At 40.1% G+C, this 19,961-nt stretch overlaps 1 protein-coding gene across 1 annotated transcript in view; it reads right to left on the bottom strand.

Annotated features, from left to right (window-relative positions):
- Window positions 1–19,961, bottom strand: part of ESRRG (estrogen related receptor gamma) — a 217,691-nt gene that overhangs the window by 3,856 nt on the left and 193,874 nt on the right. The window contains exon 6 of the mRNA XM_060088663.1: window positions 9,212–9,481. Coding sequence (XP_059944646.1) covers window positions 9,212–9,481 — 270 coding nt within the window. The remainder of the gene's footprint in view (window positions 1–9,211; window positions 9,482–19,961) is intronic.

Here is a 19,961-nt window from a genome sequence, read left to right as displayed (position 1 = left end):
TCACCCATATATTTTTTTTTTTCTTTTTTTTTTTTTGCGGTATGCGGGCCTCTCACTGCTGTGGCCTCTCCCGCTGCAGAGCACAGGCTCCGGACGCGCAGGCCCAGCGGCCATGGCTCACGGGCCCAGCCGCTCCGCGGCACATGGGATCCTCCCAGACCGGGGCACGAACCCGTATCCCCTGCATCGGCAGGCGGACTCTCAACCACTGCGCCACCAGGGAGGCCCAGTGTCACTCATATATTAAGTTTCAACATCTAATAATAAAATAGAACCCTTTTGTTAAATTCCAATATTTTCCTCCATGAAGTATGACCCTAAAGGGACATGTCTAGCTCAGATCATTTACTCTGGGAAGACAGCTAAATATCCTTATACCAATAGCCGCAAAATTCAGTGATACTTAGAGCCATTGCAAAAGAAGATTTTGTTTTTACTTCCTACCTGGAATAAAGCACCGCCCTTCTCTATGGTAAAATTATCCATTACTGTGGCATTAGGTAAAGTTACTCCAGAATGCCCACGCTCTGTTTAGGAACTGTCTTCAGGACTTGTAGCTCATTCTTGGCACTATTTTCTCAATGATGCCAAATCTTATTTTGAGAATGGAATTGAATATTAGACATAAATAAAGCATATTCAGAGTCAAATCTGGTACACATTATAAACCAACACTCAGAGTAACCTTTTCTGTGGAACACAGAGGTTGGTTTTCTTTAGTGTTAGTAAGCTGCCTACATGAAGAGGCGCAGTAACGATACAGCTGACGTGACTCTAATCACCAAAGGAATGAAACACAATATGATGAAAAAGACAGAGAAGTGGGCAAAAGTCTATTTTCTAAAAGATAATTTGCATCTCCACATTTTTATATACAATTATAAGGAGTCTAAAAAAGTGATCTTCTCAGTTACAATCAGATGAGATACTGAAGAACCCTGGTTGACCGCCATGGCACAATGGCCCTTGATTAACATAGATGGTCAAACGTAACGTTTTCAAAAAGGTGCCAATCATAAAGTTTTGATTAAAAATCAGTAAACTGTATTCCAGGAGGATGTCAGTGGTGGCAGCAAAAACTTTTAATCTCTCCAAATCTGCACATAAAAGAACAGAGCGGGCTTCCCTGGTGGCGCGGTGGTTGAGAGTCCGCCTGCCAATGCAGGGGACACGGGTTCGTGCCCTGGTCCAGGAAGATCCCACATGCCGTGGAGCGGCTGGGCCCGTGAGCCATGGCCACTGAGCCTGCACATCCGGAGCCTGTGCTCCGCAACGGGAGAGGCCACAACAGTGAGAGGCCCGTGTACCGCAAAAAAAAAAGAGCAACTAGATGGCAAAATTAAAAATCCATAGAAAACACTTACCAAAAAACTAAGTAACAAGATATCCCCAAAACACACACACACACACACACACACACACACCATCAGGATTATAGTGTGTGTGTCTGCGTTCCTAGCTCTGTTCCACTGAAGGGGTTCAGGAAGCATGGCCAACCCAGGAATGCAGTATTCGGTACCAGTAGCACCCAAGTTGTAATCAGATTCCAGGCCCCAATCAGGAAATATTTAGGATGAATATGAACACCTTGTCAGAATAAATAGGAAGGAGAGTATCTACAACTATTACGTCATTCAAAAAGATTCCAGACGCTGACCTGAAGAGGTTCCCACTGACCCAAATGGGACAGTTTAAACTTCAAAAAGAATTACAAGTGATTGAAATCTATTGATTATGTTTAAATGCATGTCTTTATAATGACATTAAAAAAAGATAGGGTGCCGATGCCTTATCTTGAAAACTGGTGAATAAACAGAAATAATCAAGCATTTAACCCACATTTCCCATTCAGTCTGTATCACTGGTAACCAAATAAGAGAGGAGAGAAAGCATCTCTGTGTATAAGTATCCCAACTTCTGAATGAAAAAAGAAAGGTTAAAATTACAAATCATCACAGATTTAAGGAATGAGCACCAATGGCTGCTAACATCACAAAAAGTGAGACAACCAGACATTATATGTCTCCCAAAGAACAGCACCCCACCTGTAGGTCTAGAAACAGAATCTGATTAAGCCCTTTGGATCCAGCTGCTGGTTTGCCCAAGACACAAAGGGCAGAGAAACATGATGAGCTGCCCCTAGAGGATATAAACTGCAAAGTCCAGACTCTGGGGAACTGTGCGGGGCAAATGCCCTGGCTTTTGCAATAGATAAACTATAAGAACACAGAAACTTAAAGAGGAACTTTTAGATTAAAGGAGACTTTAAAAATCCATAAGGAGAAAACAATGTTTTTTAAAGGGCAAGATTAAACTATCGTGTCTGGGGATACACATTTAGTAACAAAACCATTATAAAACGTACAGAAGTGATGACTATAAAAGTCAGGACAGGATAGGGGTACTTTTGTGAGAAGGGAAGGCAGAGCGACTGAGACAGATACAAAGTTATATTTCTTGACCTTGCTTATATATTCATGGTGATAGGCAGCAAAATGGTCCCAAAGATATCTGGATAGTCCAACCCTGCAACCTAAATGTTACCTTGTATGGCAAAATGGACTTTCCGGCTGTGATTTAGGATCTTGATATGGGGACGGTATCCTAGATTATCCAGGTGGGCCTTCAGTGAAATCAAAAGTGTCCTTATAAGAGGGAGGGAAAGGAAGAAGAAGGCAGTGTTGCCAATGAAGCAAAATGGTACAGGCCTGGCCCTGAAGATGCAGGAAGGTGCCATGAACCAAGGAATGCAAGGAACACCACAATAGAAGCTGGAGAAGGTCAGGTATCAGATCCTCCCCTAGAGCCTCCAGAGGGAGAGTGGCCCTGTCCACACCTTGTCACTGACCTTGTGAAACTGATCATGGACCACTGACCTCCTGAACTGTAGGAGAATAAATAAGCGTGGTTTAGAGCCACCAAGATGTGGTGATTTGTTAGAGGAACTAATATACTTATTAAGTCACACGTTTCGTTTTGTATGTGTGTGTGTGTTTTAATCTGTGTTTTTATTAAAATGGTGAGAGAGCTAGAGAGAGAGGTAGTGAGAAACTTGATGAAAAGGTCCCTTCTAGAAAGTAGTGAGTTGAGCAGAATTCCTATCAAGACTATAGAAACACTTGTCAGAAACACCAAGGAAGCTGTTCATATATCAAGTAGGGTGTTGGATCATAAAACCTTTTAGGTCTTTTCTAACGCAGAGAAGTTATACTTCTAATATTGGAAATAGACATAATAATTCTGATTTTGTGCCTAACCATGGTGAGAAAAACAGGACTTCTGATTTTACAGCTTTCCATTGAGACACACTTTTTTTTTTTTTTTTTGGAGGACTGTTTTCCTCATTTCTTGCTCTGGCTATCAAGTCTGCTTTCTCTTACATTTACATCAGTCACACAAATCACTCTCCTACTGTATTTATATAAAATGTTGAATCACAGAAAACCCTCATGGCCCAAAGTTTCTTTCCCCCAGGCTTCCCTCTCGAATCCCAAATTATTGTTGTTTGTTCTGTTGACCTCACATAAGTTCCCTGCTAGGTCTTTTCTATTACGCTGCAAGTACTCAAGGCCTTCCCTCTCCCTCCAGTATCTTACACTTTTCTAGAGCTTTCTAACTCCTGTTACTAGAAGTGATAAAGACAGTGACACCCAAGAAGTAAATCTTGATACCAGCTTGGCTGGTAAATATTTCAACCTTTCACAACATCCAAATGCTCTGCACTATGACAATGACCTTTTATAACAGATTGCTCATTTTCTTAAGACCTATACATGAAATGGTGCTACATTATGTCAACTCCTAGAAGTAAAGCAACTATAGAGGATTTTATGTGCTTATAATGCAGGATGGAAGCCCAGAGATACTTGTAGCAAATATTTCCCATGTTATATAAAGGCATAGTGATCACTGAGCATGCTAAGAAACGTTCAGGAACCAGCCTTATTTTCTACATAAAGTTTTGAAATATCACAGTGTGCATGAAATGTAAGGGTTGCATTAAATTAAAAAACAATCCACTTCCCAGATATATCATCTAAAATAAAATTAAAATAATTCAAGCAGTGATGACTGATTTGAGCAAAAACCAAAGAGAAGCAGACTAGGAGATGGAAAGGCATAATTCTGATTTCTTATTTATCTTATAGAATAAGATACTGGTTTGGGTAAAAGTTAAGAATAAATTTCTACCTGCCACAAAGGACCTATCCATATTCATTTCTTACAAAATGTTATAATCTGGTAAACATTTTGTTTTCGATTCTTTTTGTCACTTTCCTGAGTGGTTTTATACCACTATAGCTCCATGAAGACAGCAAGATACAGGAACTGGGGACAAAATTCTAAACTAAATTTAAAATACTAATTTAGGGTGGCAGATGTGAAATTGCACTGGCTAACATCTTATTCATTGACCCTTTTAAAGACATGGTATACACGCTATTTGTGAAATAGAAATATTAATAGTTTATTGATAGCAAGGGACTGAGGGTCCCACCCGCTGCCTCAAAGCAGCCACACATCTTTATCAGCTCACTTCCATTACCTGTAAAATGATACTGGATATGTCTACCCAAACAGGCATGCTGTGGAAATCAAAAGAGATTCCCCAGCAGAGGCTAAAAACTAAAACAGAAATGTCTACAGAAAGATTCTAAAAAAGGATAATCTCTTGACCAATAGCTAAAACTATCTCCTGAGTATCAAATCAGCAAACTCAAAATTTCAGTAAAATTGTTTGAGGGTCCAGTAGATACTAAAGAACTGAAGAGGTGTTTTTACCTTTATACTAGTTGTTTAGATCTGTGAAGATGTTAATATTTCTATATTACCAATTTAGCACAAACACACATCCCACACACAAAATATACGACCAAGCCACACGCAAAATATAAGACCAAACTCACCACCCTCTCTTAAAAGTAACTGAGATTAAAATTTTAGGCCAGTTAGGAGATGTTAGATGTTATTGAATTCATCTGCCTCATTTTACAGAGAAGAAAACAGTTACGTGGATAAACCATGCACTCTCAAAGGAGGTGACATTTGGAATTGGAGAGTAGAAAAATCCCTCTCTTTTTAGGTAAAATTCACATATACACAGTACATAAACAGATGCATTGTATATCTGTGATATTAATACTTCACTGGGGACTTATGAGCAAAAACGTATCGGAAAAGCCTACCCTAAGAGGAGAGAGAATGAAATAAGATTGAGAAACACTAGTCTAAACTTGTATGAGGGTCCAAATATGCTGATTAAATACGGCCCCCATTCCATTCCCCGACAGAAATCACAGACTTTTTAATCCCTTGAAATTACACCACATCTGCACATATACCATTTGTCCTTGAAAACAAAATACTGTCATGAGATGAGGATAATGACTGATGATTTAAAATTGATGACCAAAATATTAGTTGCAGCTTTATATCAATAGATGCTATTACTCCAGAGGTACTATGCGGAAGTATAAAGAAAACTCAACTGGGCTTCCCTGGTGGCGCAGTGGTTGAGAGTCCGCCTGCCGATGCAGGGGACACGGGTTCGTGCCCCGGTCCGGGGGGATCCCACATGCCACGGAGCGGCTGGGCCTGTGAGCCATGGCCACTGAGCCTGCGCGTCCGGAGCCTGTGCTCCGCAACGGGAGAGGCCACAGCAGTGAGAGGCCCGCGTACCGCAAAAAAAAAAAAAAAAAAAGAAAAGAAAAATCAACTTAAATATGTAGATTCTATTTATTCTCACATGGGCTGGGCTCACAGGGCTCTAGGTTGGGGGTGGGTCTGGGGTGGCAGCAGTCGCGTTCTGAGGGGCAGCTATGGAGTTGAAGGTCTTGTGACTTAAGCCAAAGAGAATGATCCGACTAAAAGCAATTCTTAATCTTAAACTGCTTTTAATCTTCCACTATGTAAAGGTGAGGATATTACCTTGGGGCCAGTGATAATAGTTTCAAACAAATTTTAGACATAAGAATCAATAGAACCAATGGAGAGAACAGAATCACGTGCTATAATCTTACCCAAAACGCTGGCAGTAATATTTCACTATATTTTCCAATAAAGACATAAAATTAATTCTAGAGTCATAGAATTCCCCAAATGGAAAGAATTCTAGAGATTAGTCTAAACCTCTTGGTGTACGTGTGGGAAAGCCGGGGCCTTACAATGACAATGTTAAAATTGTGACCTAGATTTTCCTCTTTAAATTCAGTCCCACAGAGATGTATCGGGGATGCAGTATTTCTCAAAAGGCTGTTGGCACTCCAAAATAAAGAATATGTAGTTTAAGTGAGTCAGTTTCTTACCTTCAAAAATCAGTGGAACAATTATTTAGGGTTTTCAAAGATCTGAATGTGATCATTACAGTATTAGCTCATGATATATTGGTTTTTTTGGCTATGTACCTGAAGATAGGGAATACACTTCCAATGGCTTTCTGGTGTTATAAATATTCCTGAATTCATACGTGACAGAAACGTAGCTACAAAAAATATGACAGCCATTATCGGGAAGCCAATTCCCTGTTTCCCAAGCATAAGCACAACATTTATAATTATTGAATAAAGACAGATGTTTAAAATAAGCTGAAATTTAGATTAATGAGACAATGGTTGTTTACACCTACAGCCATACGGGGAACGCTGAGGTACTTATATAAATCACACTAAAGTAGATTTTTTTTTTTTCTCCACCAAAAGTCTCTTATGTTAATCTAAAATTTCTAAATACTAAAAGAAAATCTACACGCTTTTTGGTATGTTTACGAAAAGCATTAAAATATTTTCATATTGTTCTGTTTGAGCAGCTTAAGAAACACAGGTTCCCAGCAAGACTGAATCTGCAACTTTATTGCTGTCCTCCAAATAACGGTAAAAAAAATGGAATAAAATAGCATCATATTGACAGTCTCAAACAAAATGCCTTTCTGAGTGGTTTATCCCAAGGTAAAATGGTGGGGCTTGCAGGTTGGCTGGATGAGAGAAAGGACATATTTATATAGCACAGGAGAGGTGGCACAATTTAGACATTAAAATAGTCCCTATAGGACTTTGTCATTACTCCTTTATTATGGACTCTGATTCAATTAATTTTCCTTGGTATTGAGACTCTGAAAAAATGTTAGAATTACTTACAGGAGAATTTTGTGAGGTGGAGAAATTTTTAAGAAAAAAAAATGCTACAGAATACTATGCTAGAAAAAAGAGAGGGTTTGTTTGACTATTTCTGGCTGTTAATACAAGAAAAATAAACTGACTAGTTCTATAAACTTTTTCATCACCAGTCATTGCTTGAAAGTAGGTCACCTCCTCTGCCTCACAGCAGAGAATGTGGAATACAAATATCTATATATAAAAACATTAATGATTATACTTCTAAACAGCAGCAACAAAAATGCTGCTACTAATTAATTCAGGTAAACTAAATAATAATCCATAGCCATAAAGTATACATCTAACATCCAAAAGTATAGAATTTTAGCAATTTTGATGATCAAGTTTTAGCATTGCTCAGCATTCATGATTAGTTAATAATTCACAAAAAGCAATTTGAGACATGAAAGATATAAAACACACTGGCTTCATTTTAAAAATAATTAACCAAGTAAATGTTTTACATTAGAATCACTATATGATTTCCAAAGAAAAATTCTTCCCAAACCATCACTGCAAAATCTTTCATCTAATTATGAGAGGTGCTCTAATGGGAAGTCCATGCAAGCTAATAAATTCTCAGAAAATTTCTATCCCATCTCCCACTTTGGTTTTCCAGAGAGCAGGGCACGGGGTTCCTCAGGGTTTGTGACAACGATGCCATTTGTCATACAGAATCATAGTTTACAGTTTCACAGGGGAGTAAGCGAGAAGTGAATGGTGTTATAAGGAAGAGGGGTACATTCACCATTAAAAGTGTGAAATGCTAAATGCCATTATGAAGACAAACAGTAAAGTACAACTTCATTGTTGAAAACAATCCCCCTCCTATCAGTCCAAGGATTCATGCATCAATGTTGTGGATGAACTGTTAATTACAAAATCAATTAAAAATTATTTCTAAAAACAGTCACGCGTCCCTGGCTCTCATGGGGGCAATTTGGGCAGAAGGTCTCATCTCACTAGGACCACGCCAAATCACAAAGTCGTCATCCGCAAGTAAGCAAAAGCAATCTGGTTTTTCATTTTTCAGCGCGGCTGAGCCCAGTCTGAGATTGATCGTCACATATGGCCCCAGAAAACAAACTGTCAATACCTTGAATGCTGCAGAATTTGAACAAATAGCCGTCCGCCCATTCAAGCCACTCATTGCATCCCATTTAACAGATTTTATTGACAGTTTCCTTCTTGTAATTAAAGGGAAAACTACTGGCCGGCAACCAAGATAAAGTTCAAAGATAGGGTCAAAACAAAAGCAGATGGAGGGGCACGGTGTGACTGTCAATGGTACATAGCATCAGAGCGTGTTATTGACATGCAGGTATCTAAAGATCAGCTCGTCATTAAGGGGGGATCTATCCTGGACTTTATGCAAATGATAAGAGAGACTTAAGACCACAATCAAGCATCAGGAGAGGCACAAAGGGAAAAACAACAAAGCACCAACGATTTTTACTTATCAGAGGTTGCTCCCTATTTTAGTACATTTCAGTTCTCATGTAAAGACCAATTTATTCTCATAATTCTTAACCCTTACTGCATAGGTAATACCCTTGAGGGGAATACTCCTTCAGCAGAACTTGACTTTTAGAGAATTCCAGAATGGAAGAAAACAGAGTATTCTCTGATAACCAAAGCGAAAAGCAACACTACATATATTATTCCAATTACAACATGTGCATTTTGGGGGGGCAGGGGAATGATTTGTATTTGTAACTCACACTTATTTTCACTTGTACAAACCAGACAAAGGAGCTAATTTGGTCCTGAATGTCCATTTACACCACACGCACATGAGTTTTTGCTTTGCCATGGTTCATGTCAGTAAGTGAATTAGGTGGTAGAAGTGTCACAGCTTTTAATAAACAAATAAAATGAAACTAACTCCCTTTAAGTTGATATTTCTTTTCTTCTAACTTTTCACTAGAAAGCTACAATGACTATAATTTTGCTGACTCAGAATTTACAACTGGGTCTAGCAAATCCCTGAAGAAGTTAAGGGAAGGGGTAAAACTGACATATTAGAAAATGTAACAGTGGGCCATTGCCAATATGCCAACCTGAATTAGCAAGAGCGATTGCTTTGAGGGTGACAAATTCTTCTTTCTCCAGCTTCATGCTCTTGTATTTCTTTACCAGCTGCAGGATAGCATTATTTAGGTCAAGAAGGCCTGCTAATTTAGACTGGTCTTCATCCATTATATAATCGTCTGCATAGACAAGTTCATCCTCAAAGGAAAGAGATCGGTACACGACACCAAGGATCAAAATTTCCATCCAAGCACTCTGCAGAAGGCTCATCTGGTCCGCCAGGGACAGCGTGGAGAAGCCTGCATGGGAAGACAGGCAGATCGAGTTACTTGAAAGCCATCATTTCATAATACAACGCTAGTTTCATACGGCAGTCGTCTTCTGTACCGGTGCTCAAAATTATGCTGAGCTTTGATTAGCCACTCTTAAAATTTCCCCTGATCATTTTGCCCATGGCAAAGTAAAAGTCACAAACCAGCTTCAACTTGTTGGCATTTTCTCAAGGTTTTAGAGACACAGCTGAGAGGAATATAATAGAAAAGAAGTAGTTTTGTTTCTTTCACTTGAGAAGAAAATACTGTGTAATGTTGAAATATGCTTGATTTCTAGCGGAAGTATTCATGACTGTCTTACAGGAAGTCAAACTTTCAACTACCTCAGTTCTAAAAACGACTATTGATAAACACCATGAAAGTAAAAAACCAAAAGCCCCAAATAAAGGAAAACAAACAATGGAGGCCACACAGTAGAGTGTAGTTTGGAACCATTTCTCTGTAACAGTCACAAGCACAGTGAGTATTGAGTATGCTTACACCCAAAAGAGCCTTCTTAACTGGATATTTTGCCCCCCTGATATTTAGCATGAATTCCTTTTTTAAATGGTGATTACTGGTATAAAAGAGGGTAGAGTATTTTGCAGCCTGGCCTCCTCACCAAATAGAGAAGCCACAATTTATTCTTGATATTAAGATCTAGTTATTAAAAAAAGTTAAATATGGAGGTAACGAGGTGTGCTGGACAGGATATGAGCAGAACCTGATCCTGAACTTAAATACTGGCTCCAGGGCTTCCCTGGTGGCGCAGTGGTTGAGAGTCCGCCTGCCGATGCAGGGGAAACGGGTTCGTGCCCCGGTCCGGGAAGATCCCACATGCTGTGGAGCGGCTGGGCCCGTGAGCCATGGCCGCTGAGCCTGCGCATACGGAGCCTGTGCTCTGCAACGGGAGGGGCCACAACAGTGAGAGGCCCGCGTATAGCAAAAAAAAAAAAAAAAAAATACTGGCTCCACTGAGCTACTGGCTGTTTCACCTCGAGCAAGATAATTTCCTTCTACCTTAATTTTTGTTTGGGGGAAATATAAAATAAAACCCAGCAAAACACTAATATATAATATGCATTCCATAAGTGTAGCTATATGATATATTATTTTTATCTGAAATACCTGGATGACTGCTTCAATCCTTTACAAAAATCTGGTCTGCATTTATGCATAGATGTCTAAAGTCCCTTCTGAACTCGAGAAAACACAAGCAAAAAAAAAAAAATTAAAAAGAAAACGTGGTTCAAGAGGGAAAGATGACGTAGTACAATTAAACTTACTTAGGAGTAAAGATATATATTTAAATTTTAGAGGAATTAGACCCAGACTCTAAAAGGAAGTCTTAGTGGAGAAACCTGATGATGAACCACATACTTTTTCCTAAAAAAAGAAATGTTTCTTAAAACTTCACTTTCATTTCCAAGGTTATGCTCAGGAATTCCAAGGGTGACCAACCATCTCTATGGTTTTTGAGGACAATGGTACCATGATTTAAGGTCCTGCTACCAATAATTCTACAGAAGGAAGGAAATATTAATAATGCAACTTGTGATGTTAGCAACTACAGCATGGTAAAGAAAAGGAAATGAGTTCCTGGCCCGCTGGAGAAAACTAGTGGTTTGCCATTTGGCACCATTAACTACAAGTGTTTAATAAAATCATCAAAAGGGATTAGTCAAGCCTTGTCTTAAGGGGTCTTAGGGCCTGTGTAAAAAGCATTTCTTTCATTTTTTTATCAAGCCGCTTACATATTACTTAACTGATCTTCTTTTAGACTGGCTATGTCTTTTTTTCCCTTTTTTTTCCATTCTTTTTTTTTTTGTCATTGCAATGTGAGGTTACATTAATAAACATCCTCTTGGCATGAGAGACTAACAACTTTTAACAGGGATTCAAAAGAGAAAAATAATGATCTAATCTGAGTAGGTGTGGTTCCATTTGCTCTTGAGGCTGTTTTACAACAAACAAACCAAAGAACAAACAAACAATATTGCTCTTTTCTATTCCCCCAACGCAAGAAAAAGATGTCATGCAAATTCAAATATCTAAGCTACGAAAAGGGATGAAGTAGGAATTTCTTTTGTAAATGAAGCAGACGAAAACATAATCATCTAGAAAGTTCTGAGCAGAAAGGGATGGGTATCTTCCATTTGCCTTCGTTTCCTTGTTCCTTTTCATGCTCCCAAGCAGCAGTTTTTCTGCAGCAGCAGATGGACAGAGCGCATAGCCTGCAGCACCTTCCTGTGACAGCCCTATTCTCCCTCCCAGACACTGCTGTTAGTAAATAGATTTACACATTCTCCAATCTCCACACATCTTTCTGCCGAATAATTAAAAGCAGGATGATTAGTTTATTGAGTGGAAGGAGGAACTTTTTTATTGAGGTCCATCCACGATTTTATCAGGGCCAGCACTTTTACGGCTGTCAGGAGGATGCAGGCATCCAATTTTTCTTATCTGCCTGATTAATACAAACGCTGTTTCAGGACGCATTAATTAACAGATACAAATCTACGTTCTCATGGAAGGATCAATACGGAGAAGAAAAGAGGCATCAATGTGAATTTAGTGCTGATGATGGAGAAGGCGCACTATCGACATTTATGCGCACGGAAACTTTAAAGTTGCACGGGGTCCCCTTTGTCCCTGTGATTTACAAATGAACAATTTTTCAGCCATAACAATGTTTCACACATTTCTTGGGGGTTTAATTAAGCAAAAACAATAACATTTCATTTTTTTTAGGTTGATCCTGCAATTTGATTCTTCTAGGTGGATGGCTGTGTGTGTGTGTGTGTGTGTGTGTGTGTGTGTGTGTGTGTGAGAGAGAGAGAGAGTGTATGTAAACCAAACTTTTCCTTTCAATTCTTAATGAAATAAAAAGAAGGAAAAGGGTAAAGAAAAGGTTCTCCTTTTTGGGGGGGCAGGTTGGGAAGCACATAAAGATGGATATAGCACAAAAGGTCTGTTGGATTGCCTCAAGTCTATTTCAAGCTGATTAGAGGAGGTATAATTTTTGCAAAACCATAGGGAAAAGAAGACAACCCATGCTTTACACAATATAAAAAAGTCTGGACTTTTTTATCTCTTCTTGGTCTAGAAATAGCTGCATTCCAACAGTTTAACCCTTTCCTCCCAAACCTCTGCAATCTAGAAACTCTCACAAAGAGCTGTCCGGCCCAAAAGCCTGGATAACAGCCTTGTTAAACAGCCTTGTTATGAGCTAGCTGTGTTCACCTGAGCACTAAGGCTGAATACCCAATCGAGATGATATTTTAATTCCACAAAAATTTTCTCCCTGGCCTTGAGGAGTGCTAGTTCTATTTTACATTCATAAAGACACATGGATAAAATGATAATTTTATCAGTAGTCCTGAGCAAAGTATAACAACCTACGTGACCAAGATCTAGATGAAAATGTATATTTTAATAAACTGAGTCTAAGGAATTTTCTAAAAACACTATGGCTCCATCGGCATACGCATGCTTGCATCCAAATGATAATTACTTGTTTGTGCTTTTACTGGGCATTTAGTGGTGTTTTATAGCTCTCGGGCTACAAGATCGAGGTCCTCAGCATCTATAACCTTTAGCTATCTTTGGAGAGAAACCTCCTTCTGAAGTGAAATAAAACATGTTTGGCAGTGGTGTCATTGGAACTTCATGTTTTGTACGTCCCAGGATCTTAATCTCTGGTGTGTGACAGGTTATAGTTCTAAATGTTCAGCCATATTACAGCTTTTTAAAATACACTGGTATCATGGCACCATTTTTTCTCCCCCAGCTCCAGCCCATTCCATGCATATCGCTGACAACCCTGATCTCTCTTCATCTCCACCCTAGGATCAGTACCCTTGAACGTATCTCAGGCATTCTGCGGGCAGAAAGACTCGCTACCTTAACCCACAGTTAAATAGCGTGTTTATCTGCAATACAGTGTGCTCCAAATAAACCAGATGACACCGGGGAAAAACATCATTTGGAAGGGCTGGAAAGCTTCTCAAGAGGCAGGTCCCCCTGAAGTAATAGGCTGGAAGAAACCATGTTTTGTGCCAACCCTCTTTCCTTCTTCTACTGGAAACTTCGGAGGTTGACAGTGGTGCTATGGCCCTTGTCAAGCGCTTTTATTTATTTATTTTTTCTTAGCCCGGCAAACTGATGCACTTTGCAGTCAACTTACAAAAAAGGCTAAGCATTTGAAAGTGTGAAAGGCAAAAAATATCTGACGGATAGTCTTCAGAAATACACTTTCATTTCAGAAAGCATAAATGTTTACTTCCTGAACAGAGTGTTGACAGAAATAGGCTGCCGTGAAGGCATTTGGGTTTAACCCCTGCTAGGCATGTTCTTCTCAGCTGCTTCCCTGAAACAGAACAAGGCTTTTCAATCTTCAGGGTGTCTGTTAGTATCACTTAATCATGGCACTGATTTGCCCGCCCACCGTTTCTTGAACTGTAGGGTCTCTGTTCTGCCAAAAATGGACACTTTTCAGCAAATAGCGTAGCATGCTAAAATTATCATTCTGGCATAATGACTCACTGAGGTCACAAATGAAGTTCGCTGAGAGAAGCTGACTGAGCAACATGGCGTCAGCTAGATTCTTCTTCTCCCATATAAATAAACCTAGTGTGGACGGGAACTAGGGGAGAAAAGAGTAACAACAGGACGAAAATTTGGTCTTAGTTATCAATAAACGCGCAGATGCATAAGCCTTGTTAGTGATAAACTTTCTCTTTTTAAGTCAGCTGTTCTTCTCAAATAGAAGCAGACATATCATTTGTTCTATGACTCACAAAACACACAGCTCTGGGGCTTGTAAAATATATATAAATTCAGACCTTTTTTCTCTCTCTCTTTTTTTTTTTCATAGAGATGGACTTCACGGACTAGAACTCAGTAGAGGCTAGAGGCAAGCAGCTACAGACGGTCCAGTGCCAAAGTGAAAGCTGTACTATCCACTTGGATCTACCGGCAGCATTTTATTTAAACATTTTGTTGATAAAAGATGATAATAATTATCTCTATTATATTATAATATCTCTTTATTATATTAGTACCTAAGCATTAGATACAATACATAACAATGCTACCCTTTGAACCTTTATCCTGTTAGCCTGACCCAGATATTAATCATTGAGATTCAATAACAATTGGTTTGGGTGAAATATAAGAATAACTGACAAAAATGGGATCACTCCTTTCTTCCCAATTTGATCCTTTGTTTTAACATTTGTGGATTCCATAAGATAGCTGTTTCTTTAATTCTGTTTTCATACTCCAAGTGGGGTTCACAGAGATTTTATGGAGCCATTATTTTAAAATAGTGGCTTCACGGGACAAATGTGAAAATCTGAAAGACAGAACTCAGATTAAAAAATTACTCTATATCTATGTGGGAAAACTGATCACCATCTATACAGTTTAGTATAAGATCTGGATAGTCGCGACAAACTAAAGAAGGAGAGAATAGAATTGGACAGGTAGTATCCACCAGTCCAGGGCACAATTATCACGATTCACCGAGCTTACAGGTTTGACTGGCCACTGATCACTCATGCTGATTATGTGAACAGCCAAATAAGTTTGCAATTAGCCCACTCCTGGGCACCAAAATTGAAAACACGCCCCCATACCCCCATGGCACTGGTGAAATGCTTACTTTCATAAGAAACAATTGTTTCTTATTCCCCAGTCCAGCCTGCTAGAAAAATTAAAAGTGTAACAGCAGCTAAGGAAAAATATTCCCAGGGGGCAGCATAGGAAAGCCTCAAAATGATGATAGGAATTTTTTGTTGGTTTGTTTTTGTGAGTGGGCAGTTTTAAACAATTGCCAAGCTTCTTTGAAAACAGGACCAGAGAGAGGGCAGAAGACTGCAAAAGAAGAATACAGAGAACATCTACGGGGAGGGTACAGCTTCGCTTTGCAAGTCCCACTTACCTACACCCTCTGAATGCCTACAGAGGTGCAAATAATTCCCTCAGTGTTTCCCAAACTCCTTCTGACCTGGCCTCAACTTTACTTCTCTCCTTTCATCTAAACCAAGAAGAAAGACAAATTGTTGGGGAGCATGGAAGTGAGGATGGAGAAGCTGCTTTCAAGGAGGGACATCTAATAGCTTTCTTTTCCTACAAGCTTTTTTTTTTTTTTTTTTTTTTTTGTACTAGTTGAAAACAAGAAAGTTCTGCCTGGAAAGCTCTCCTTTTGGATGTGACTTAAATTTGTTTGGCCATGAAGAAAAAAGGCAGCACCATATAATATAGGACTCTTTAAAAAAAAATCTTATAAAAGGGTATTGTCAGTTTCACTTTGGGATTAGATAGATACTGAGGAGGGAAGAGCATCATTTTGAAGCTCCATTTCTGGTTTGGAAGAAAAAGAAACTGTGCTTGAATCTGCCTTGCTTTCCCCAGTGGGACTGGCCAAGAAATATCATGATCGTGCATTACAGGGCATGGACCAGTTGTCCAAGGAAAATCAGTCCAGCCTGGGCACCAGATGAGCAGGCACCATCCTCTTCAGGAAATTCCCAAGGAGTCTTTATCAAATTTGGTTTAATTCTTTTTTTTTTTTTTTTTTTTTTTTTTTTGCGGTACGCAGGCCTCTCACTGTTGTGGCCTCTCCCGTTGCGGAGCACAGGCTCTGGACACGCAGCCTCAGCGGCCGTGGCTCACGGGCCCAGCCGCTCCGCGGCATGTGGGATCTTCCCAGACCGAGGCACGAACCAGTGTCCCCTGCATCGGCAGGCGGACTCTCAACCACTGCGCCACCAGGGAAGCCCAAATTTGGTCTAATTCTTGATGTAAAAGTCAAAGCTCCAAGATAAACACAAATCGACTCTGTGTTGAACTTTGGGGATCTGTAAGGCTGATAGACATTTCCACAGTCTTTTGAAGAGTATGTAGGAGACTTATAATGTCAAATACCCAAAAGCTAAGGGCTTACTGCTGTGGAGTGATAGATGAGGGAAGAGACTGGTGTGGGGAGCAGTGACCTTGAGGTCGGGGGATCTGGGTTATGGTTCTACCCTCGCTACGACCAACGGTGTTAACTTGGTCCCTGCTGTAAGCTGACTTGTGGCCCTCCAAAAGCTGTTGGAATCCTAACTCCCAGGACTGTGAATGTGACCTTAATTGCAAACAGGGTCTTTGTAGATGATCAAGTTAAGATGAGGTCATTAGGGTGGGTCCTAATCTAATCTGACTGTAACTTCATAAAAAGGGCGAAATTTAGACTCAGAGACAGACACAAACAGAGGGAAAACAATGTGAAGATACACAGGATGAACGCCATCTACAAGCCAAGGGATGCTGGAGGCTACCCGAAGCTAGAACAGAGGGATGGAACACATCCTTCCTCATGGCGCTCAGAAGGAACCGACCCTCCAGACACCTTGATCTCAGACTTCCAGCCTCCAGAACTGGAAGACACCTGTGAGACAGTTGTTTCACCCATCCAGTTTGTGGAACTTTGTTAAAGCAGCCCCAGCAAACAAATACAGACCCACAGCTGACTCTTCATCTGTCAAATGCGAAATGTGGACCAAACATCTCTGAAGGATCTTCCAGCTCCAATGCTGACTCAGAATAACAAACTGAGAGCTACTTACATGAAGCACAAGGCTGTGTGGGTATCGGTGAGCACTTCCCACGAACACCACTGGATTGGGAGTAAGTCAACCTAGCATGGGGTGCCACCTCTGCTACCAACTAATCATGTGACTCAACTTCTCCAATTCCTGCTTTCTCATCTGTAAAATGGGAAGGTGGCAAAAATCTTCCCAAAGTTTGGGTCTAGCCCTACGTTATTTAGGTTTCCAATGGTTCCACTGTAACCATTGATGTTTAGTGCCTCTATGATAAGTAAAGCACCGTGCTCAGAACCATGAGATGATACAGTGCCTGCCCTCTGTAACTTTACAGTTTAGTAAAAGTAGATTAGAGCGCAATGAGGAGAAGTAGGTAGGCGCCATAAAGAATGATCAAAGTGAATGTAAATGCAGAGGAGGAAAGATGGGTGTTTGGTTGGACACATCCTCCCAAATGTATCCCAACACTTTCTCTCCTTTTCTTCCTCCATGGTTTTGATTTGGGCCTCCATCTTCTCTTTTGAGATACAGGGACACCAAAATCCTTATGTCTGCTATTTCCTTTTTCCATCCTACCTGTGGCTATTCAAGCATTCTTTCAAATATGAAATCTCATTATGCTATTCACTGATCAAAACGCTTTACTGGCTTCCACATCTGAAGGACACAACTGAAACTCTCTAGCACAATATGAAATGTCTTTCACTATGTGGCCCCTCTCTCCCTTTCTTGCCATACTTCCTGAAAAATCTTCCCCTGGGAAGTCCTCCGTAGATGGCTTCACACCTTGAAAGTTGAGCCCATTTTCCCAACCCCAATGACCAACCCCACAACTTCACTACTTCCCAGATTAACAGCATCAACATCCACCAGCTGCCTCGTTCCTAGCCTTTCAGGGATCTGTCACCAAGTTTTCTCTTTTTGTAGTTCCGACATCAAGTGCACACATTTCTTTCCATCTCTATTGTCCTATCAGTGTTCCTGTGTAGCATCCAGGGGCATTGACAGTTGTAAGTTGTAAAACAGGATAGTGGAGCTCAAGGTAAAGACATAAGCAAGTAAAGGAGTGGCTGTGATGATGTGCTGCCTAACAGGTATATCTGTATGCTTCTCAGTGTGTTCCATGATCTCTGAGCTCTTAACAGTGAAGACCTCCTCTTCTTTGCTCCCTGCTCTATCCCCAGCACCTCTATCACTGCCTGCCACATAGCATGTGTTCAATAAATATGTGCCCAAGGAATGAATGGAGAGAAAATTCCTTAACAACTCACGGACTGGCTTTCAACAAGAACGGAAGGCTAGCAATAATATTCCAAAGAAATAAAAATTCCAGATACCAGGTCCCTCTCCCTCTCCACAAAGATATTTGAATGCTTAACAAAAAAATTGCCTAATGTTTTTTCATAATTCAGCAAGTGTTTATTAAGGCACTGATTATACATAAAGCTCTGCTTATAAGTGCCTATACAGTATATAGGATTTTCTCTGGAGCCAACTCTATATAGTATATAGGATTTTCTCTGGAGCCAACTCTGGTAAAGTCCTGCCTAAATTTCTCAACCTCAGCCAGTTCTTTTTTAATTTGTAATTAAAGCTGACATTTTAATCATATCGCCTAACTACTTTCTCCTATATTGACAAATAACTATTCATAACAGATTCTGTGATAATGTCATGACTTTTTTATTATTTACAAGTATCTGTAATTAATTTCTCTACTTTACCCTAGTTGTATAATTATTTTGACAACGTGTAAATTTATTATCTGGAGCTAGTATTTTAATCCTCTGAAATCCTAACTTAGGTCAGGAATGAAAGAAAAAGCTCACTGCTTCTTTCTAGTTGCGGGAATAAAAATCTGTATGTCTACAGTTTTTACATAAATTCTTAGGAGACTCCAAATCTAGCTTTGGTAAAGTCCAAGTAACTGATAAAGACACTTTCTACACTTAAAAAAAAAAAAGGCAAGCAGATTGAGAAACCCTGTATTTTTTTTTAATCATTATGGGTTTCCTCTTTCTAAATCAAAAACAGCAAAGAAAAGGCAATGCAATAAAAATGCATTCACATGTGGCATCTCCCTCTCAGTCCATTTTAGAACAATGGGTTTTCACTAAGTAAATACTCACTTGTCAGAGTATGTGCAACATGACAGCCATTGGGCAGCAACGAGGGAGCAAGATGGCTTCCCACTTTAAAGCAGCAGATTAGACATTTACGGGGCTTCCCTGGTGGTGCAGTGGTTGAGAATCTGCCTGCCAATGCAGGGGACACGGGTTCGAGCCCTGGTCTGGGAAGATCCCACATGCCATGTAGGAACTAGGCCTGTGAGCCACAACTACTGAGCCTGCGCGTCTGGAGCCTGTGCTTCGCAATAAGAGAGGCCGCGACAGTGAGAGGCCCGTGCACCGCGATGAAGAGTGGCCCCCACTTGTCACAACTAGAGAAAGCCCTTGTGCAGAAATGAACACCCAACGCAGCCATAAATAAATATAAAAATAAATAAATACAAATGTGATGGGCCTCCCTGGTGGCGCAAGTGGTTGAGAGTCCGCCTGCCGATGCAGGGGATACGGGTTCGTGCCCCGGTCTGGGAGGATCCCATATGCCGCGGAGCGGCTGGGCCCGTGAGCCATGGCCGCTGAGCCTGCGCGTCCGGAGCCTGTGCTCCGCAACGGGAGAGGCCACAACAGTGAGAGGCCCGCATACCGCAAAAAAAAAAAATAATAATAAATAAATAAATAAATAAATACAAATGTTACCATTCTTTAAAAAAAAAAAAGACATTTACAAACAGTGAAGATGGTACTTGTCGGTTATGACCTTTCACTGTGTCTGTACAAGTAGGTGCTAATGTAATTTAAATGCCATTTAGA

This window comes from Mesoplodon densirostris, chromosome 2 (genome assembly GCF_025265405.1).
Source record: "Mesoplodon densirostris isolate mMesDen1 chromosome 2, mMesDen1 primary haplotype, whole genome shotgun sequence".
NCBI classification, from domain to species: Eukaryota; Metazoa; Chordata; class Mammalia; order Artiodactyla; family Ziphiidae; genus Mesoplodon; species Mesoplodon densirostris.
Note: the sequence above shows the minus strand (reverse complement) of the source record. Positions and strands in the feature narration are given on the sequence as shown.